The sequence below is a fragment of the Diadema antillarum genome, unplaced genomic scaffold (genome assembly GCF_040938485.1).
Source record: "Diadema antillarum isolate AM-2024a unplaced genomic scaffold, OU_Dant_1.0 scf00000069, whole genome shotgun sequence".
Lineage (NCBI taxonomy): Eukaryota > Metazoa > Echinodermata > Echinoidea > Diadematoida > Diadematidae > Diadema > Diadema antillarum.
Genome location: NW_027270958.1, coordinates 402,981 through 409,833, shown reverse-complemented (window position 1 = coordinate 409,833; position 6,853 = coordinate 402,981). Strand labels below are relative to the sequence as shown.

General features: G+C 41.3%; 1 protein-coding gene across 1 annotated transcript; it reads left to right on the top strand.

Annotated features, from left to right (window-relative positions):
- Positions 1-4,306: 4,306 nt before the first annotated feature.
- On the top strand, positions 4,307-6,448 carry LOC139716676 (uncharacterized). Its single transcript, XM_071628206.1, has one exon. The coding sequence runs from the start codon at positions 4,307-4,309 to the stop codon at positions 6,446-6,448; it is 2,142 nt and encodes a 713-aa protein (XP_071484307.1).
- The last annotated feature ends 405 nt before the right edge of the window (positions 6,449-6,853 follow it).

The window sequence follows — 6,853 nt, the reverse complement described above, 5'->3', positions numbered from 1 at the left end:
GAAATATGATTTTATTCCCGGTTGGATAACTTCAGAACAATGATGTTATTATATAATCAGGATTTGAGACTGCGGCGCAGTTGCGATTGAACGAAAAACTGAAAAAAAAAATCAAAATTAAGATATGCACAAACTTTATGACAAGCTGTAAGGATAGTGACTGTTCAAAAAGTGTTACCTGAAAAATTAGTGAAACTTCAAAGTGTCATAACTCCCCTATTTTTCATTCAATCTAGGTCAAATTTTCGTTGTTGGTGGTAGAAGAAAATTGTACTCTTTCTTTTCAGACAAACTTTCAACTGCACTGGAATTCCGCTAGGACTGAAGTGCTAGGAGAATCTTCATATATATATATATATATATATATATATATATACATACATACATATTCTTGTTCTTGTATGTAATATAGGATGATATACCACAGAGAAAAAGAATGACAGCACAGTTGTGAATTCGTTTGTAAAGATATCAAAAAAGAAGCCGAGAATAACTGTTGTAGAGGCAAATCGGCTTGTCTCTGAGCACTACAGGCATTTGAAAAAAAAAATGAACACCCTTCATTATGACAATGCATGGTATCTTCAATCAAATCAGGGGATGAACGAATGTTTTGAGAAAAAAACGTTAAGTTTGGAATACAGTGTTTATAAGACGGCAAAGGTATATTTCGGCAAGATATCTATGTTAACCCATATAGTGTGTTTCGTGTGCCGATTGGCACAGTAAACCATGCAGCGTCGTACACGCTGGCTTAGAAGTCGTATGCACCGTATAAAAGCGGATAGACTTTTCATTACTTTTCACTCAACTGTTGTTCTCGTTGCACTGCTAGTCTTGTAGATAACTTTAGAAATAGTTATTCAGAGTGACACAATGCAATACTGCAATCGATAATCTAACTATACACAGCCCGGTCGCTGTAAAAACGCGACAGGGCTGTACCAGGATGGTCCACAACAACAAAACGAACACAAAGCGAATATGTCGATCGCGTTGAGTCGTATACTTGACATCATTTTGTCACCTCAAACTCATTAAAGACGATCTTCATTAATTAGAATTCATGTCTATGTTATCGACATTGACATACACAATTCACAACTTACCGAAAACGAAGATTATATGCAGCGTGTGCGAACGGTACTTCGTCTTTCACTGACGGCCATTTTGAATAATCGGGAGTTCACGCGATCGATCGGGTCGCGTCGGAGCTGCATGCACTTTTAAAGGTCACGTGCGTGTATAAGGAGTTGCAGTTTTGTTACTGTTTTGTTGTGTTATTATTATTATATTGTTTTATAGAGTTTTGTGGATTTGTTTACATATAAATATTGTGTTTGTGCACGTGTATGCGTACGTGAGTGTGTGTGCACATGACGAGTGTGTGGATATATGCATGTCCACATGTGACTATGATGTACACATTGTGTACATCATAGTCATATATCATAATGTGTAGGCTACCGATGGCCCGAATTCACGAAGGTGGTACAATCTTTGTCCATGGTTTAAACCATGGACAAAGACCGTAGTTTGTATGGGGCACCAAGTGTCGCATGACCTATTTCGTTACGAAATCAGTCATTTCGTCGACGAAATGTTAATACATGTGTATTTCACAACGAAATAGACCATGCGACACTTGGCGCCCCATACAAAACTACGGTCTTTGTCCATTGTTTAAACCATGGACAAAGATTGTACCACCTTCGTGAATTCGGGCCATTGTGTGTGTAAACTGATGCGCCTATCAATGTATAGGCAGGGCTCGACACTAACGGTGGCCCGGTGGCCCGGGGCCACCAAAAATGAAAGTCGGGCCACCAAATTTCAAAAAAGGGCAAATTTGGTGGCCCGCCTCGGCCACCAAATTTTTTTGAAAAGTATATCAATAAATTCGTAACTTTTTGCGCCGGAAATTAGCAGTTTAATTTGTTTAAAGGATGGATGAAAAGGACTGAATGAGTGCCTGAGAGTGAGTGTTGCAAGTTTGTTGAAGTTTATTTATGAGTAGATATGTCCAACTTCTAATTCTTACTATCATAAAACTTTAATATTTGAATCATAAAAAAAGGACTTTTTATGTTTTTTATTGGTTTTTTTTTTCGGGACACCAAATTTTTCTCTCGGGCCACCAAAAATTTGAAATTTAGGATTTTGGTGGCCCCATCGGGCCACCAAACAAAAAAGTTAGTGTCGAGCCATGGTATAGGGCTTATGTATACAATTTAAGCCATGTAGCATTTTGGAGAAGAGAAAAGAGCAATCTACCAGTAGGACCCTATTATCTTTGTGAACATGACTGTGTCCGCACTCTCTGTGCTTTTGTTATGCATTATAATCCTTTGTGGAGAAAATTTGAAGTTTTCGGTACAAAACTGACTTATAGATTATATTTCAGATCAACCCAATATAAAACATCAATAAAAAATAAAGACAAACCAATAAGGATAAAAAACAACAAAATATTGTAAAGGATAATTGATTGTCATATAACAATAAAAAAAGAGAAAAGGGCTTTGTAAAGTGCTTCGAAACATGTTTTTATGAAGCGCTGTACAAATATTTCATATCATTATTATTATTATTATAAAAGAAAATTGGTATTCGCCTTATCAATATTTATAGCGATAATGAATACCTATCGTTTTACATTTGCTTTAAGCATGGAGCTACTAATAGTAGCTCCATGCTTGAAGTGAGAATTGACTAGAAGATATTTTAACACATTAGGAAGACTATTCCACAAATAAATTAATCAGAACCAAGACGTCGTATGCGTTTACACCATGTTCCCGGCAACCACGGCAGCCACGTTTCGGGCCATCGTGGACAAAACGGGATGGACGTGAAACAACGCAGTGAGACGGGATAGGCAAACTTGACAGGGCGTGATTGCCGTGGATGCCGTGGAAACGTCATATATGACTGAGCACACGAACTTCAAAGACAACAATGACAAATCGCACTTTTTCCAAGTTTGCGTGTTATTTTGAAGGAACAATACATGTCTCACTGCATGGATGAGATCTGTCAATGAAAGTGGTCAAATCATCAGGCCAGCCTGCACGACTGCAGATTCGTAGTTAGGGTTTCTTCTAACATTTTATGGTTCATAATAAGTGGCACCTAACAGGCTGCCCCCATGTCTGCTCTCTCCAAGATCATGTATTCTACCTGTTTCTACTAGAGTCGCTCGAGTAGAATTGCTATCAGTCTCTTTGTTGTGGCACATGGAACTTGCTAGACATTTTTCGACAATTGGTTTCATGTTTCTGTGGACTTATCAGTCATAACAACTTCTGACCTTCTTGGCTTCAGGCTTGCAGTAGCCATATTATACTAGCTGAGTGTCAGCTTTCACTGTGCATGTATATGGACATTATCCAAGTTCACTCATCCTCGTCATGAATGGGACCTGTTCTTTCACTAGTGCTGCAGTGACTTCAGCAACATGGACTTTAGTTTATCCCCCATTCTTCCCACTGTATGGATCTTGGCTCTGCTTCTCTCTGTCAATCAGCTGTACTGTGTAAACCATGTACTGACTGCATCCGTGAAGCAGCTCTCTGTTATAACTGCAAGTTACCACACATCGATGGGAAGCCATATTGTATATGATCGTGACTTTCTTCTGCGTCTCAATCCGGACCCAAGCCGAATATCTTGTTTACTGAATAAGGATGGAGATCATTTCACGTTTGATGTTCAGACACTCCCCTTGTCTTCACTCAAAAAAAGGGGAAGATGGAAGCGGATTAGGAGACATCGAGGCGTAAGGGGTGGGAGACGAAAACAGAGACACGCAGCATCAACAAGCGAAGAAAATATACCTCCTAAAGATATAAATGATATCGGGGTAGATCAGTGAATGCTCAGCCTCTTGCCATTGCAAAATGCGCTGTTCTAAATGCACGTTCAGTTTGCAACAAAGCTGCTCTCATTCAAACATTTCTCCTCGATCATGACATTGATGTTTTAGTAATTACTGAAACCTGGCTGACGGATGGAGATGAAGTCACCCCTCGACAGTTACTCCCAGACCCTGATGGCTACAGCTTCATCTCAGTGCCCAGAAATGGTCGTGGTGGTGGTCTTGGTATTGTAGCTAAAAGTCACATAAGCATCAAGCTGCGACCTCCTCAGAAATGTGAAAGCTTTGAATGTGCCGAGTTCGATCTTAGGGCAGCTAGTCTATAGACCTCCACCCTCTACGCAGAATGGACTCTCCAGGCATCAGTTCTTAACTGATTTCACCCCTTTTCTGGAAGATCTGGTCACTAGGCAGGATAATTTCATCATTATGGGGGACTTCAACATTCACATGGATAATCTGGACAATCCGGAAGCTGCCCAGTTCGCCAATCTTTTGAATGACTGCAACTGTATTCAGCTCGTAAATCAGTCAACTCACATGGCAGGTCATATCCTCGATCTCATTATAATCAAGTGTTCTTATAAGTTCCTGGATCCAAAGGACGTTTCGATCGGATCGTTTATCTCTGACCATGCAGCTGTTCATTTCTGCTGTAGACTTGAGGAGTCTTCTCACAAGAAATGTGACAAGAAATTTCGTAAACTGCGCTCAGTTGACATTCCTTCCTTCCTCGACGATATTGAAACAGCTCTGAATCAGAAGGTTTTTTGGGACAAAGCTGATGCTAATGATCTTGCCGACTGTTATAATGCCACAATCAAATGTACTTTGGACAAACATGCCCCAATGAAAACTGTACGTGTACCTGAACGTGAGCCAGTGCCGTGGTACACAGGTGGCTTGCGGCAACAGAAACAGCATGTGAGGAGGGCAGAAAGACGCTGGCGTAAATCAGGACTCCCTGTGGATAGCAAAGAGTTTACAAAGCAACGAAATATCTTCACTGATATGGCATCTGTAGTCAAGAAAGATCATATCAAGCAGAAGATAAAGGACTGTGACGGTGATCAAAAGCTTCTGTTTCGTCTGGTTAATGAGCTCCTAGGAAGATCAAAATCAAAAAGGTTACCTACCATCTATGATAGTGAAGCAGATCTTGCCAACATGTTTAGTGACTTCTTTCATGAGAAGATATCCAACATCCGCAATGTGCTATCCAACTTCTCTGCCAGTGGAACAGCTCATGAAACTTCCCACCCTCCTTCCTCTACATGGCTCGCCTTCCAACTCGTATCATCAGTCGAGGTTTCCAAAATCATCAAAAGCTCGCCCTGCAAGTCGTGTGCCCTTGATCCTGTTCCAACGTGGATGGTGAAAGCGGCCCCGGAGAGATTTGCAGACATCATCGCCAAGATCATTAACTCTTCCCTTGCAACTGGCATTGTCCCAGACATCTTTAAGCGTGCTCATGTAACGCCCCTGCTTAAGAAGACTACTCTTGATCCTGACTCTCTTGACAACTATAGACCGATTTCGCAACTACAGATTGTCTCCAAAGTTCTTGAGAAAGTTGTTGGAAATTTCCTGTGCGAGTACCTCAAGGGAAATGATCTGTTCGAGAACCTGCAGTCCGCATATCAACCAGGGCACAGTGTGGAAACTGCTCTTGTGAAAGTGACAAATGATATCCTCTTAGCCCTCGACAAGAAACAGATGGTACTCCTTGTCCTCTTAGATCTATCCGCAGCGTTCGATACTGTGGACCACGATTTGCTGCTGATGAGAATGTTGCATCGTTTTGGAATCTCTGGAAATGTTCTCAAATGGTTCCACTCTTACCTGACTTTGAGATCCCAAGTAGTTACTTTATGGGATTCTTCATCAAAGCAGTGCTACATCGAATGTGGTGTCCCGCAGGGCTCCGTGCTGGGACCTATCCTCTTTACCATGTATACTTCTCCTCTTGGTGACATAGCAAGACGTGTTGGCCTGAGCTATCATCTCTATGCTGACGACACGCAGCTCTATGTTGCCTTCAAGCCAGGAATAACCGATCAGGTCTGTTGTCGGCAAATTCAGGATTGCTTGGCGGCAATGCAGGACTGGATGAGTGGCAATTTCCTGAAACTTAATAATGACAAAACTGATGTGATCCTGATTGGTTCCCGACACCAACACTCTGTGTTTGAGATGGAGCACATTTCCCTGAATGGCCAGAATCTGTCGCTCTTGGAATCAGTTTGTGACCTTGGAGTGATCCTAGACAACAGATTGAATATGAATGACCACATCACAAGTGCCTGTAAGAGTGCCAACTATCATCTGAGGAACATTGCAAGAATTCGCAGATTCTTGTCTGAATCTGATGCAGTCAAGGTTATTCACGCCCTAGTGTCGTCACGCATTGACTATTGTAATGCAGTATTAGCTGGTCTGCCTAACTCTTATCTGTCGCCTCCAAAGAGTACAGAACAGTGCCGCCCGTGTTCTAGCTCGTGTGAGGAAGAATGTTCACATCACCCCAATACTAAGACAATACCACTGGCTTCCAGTCAAGAAGAGGATTGAGTACAAGATTCTTACCCTTGTTTTCAAGGCATTACATTGCATGGCTCCGAAGTATCTTCAGGACTTGGTCACAGTAAAGCAGTCAGCTTACAGCCTACGTTCTTCGTCTTCGACGGTGCTACATGTTCCCAAAACTCGGACAACCTACGGGGATCGCGCCTTCCTCCATTTGGCTCCTTCACTTTGGAATAAACTTCCGGATAATGTTCGTAACATACACAGCCTAGATACTTTTCAACGACATGTCAAGGCATATCTTTTTGCTCAATCATATGATTAGAGTTCTTTTTTTGTGTGTGTTTTTTTCTTCCTCTGTTAGGCGTTGTCATTGTATTGTATTATTTTGTATGGTATTGCACTGTATTGTAATGTACTATTTATTTGTACCTTTTCTATTTTCTAAAG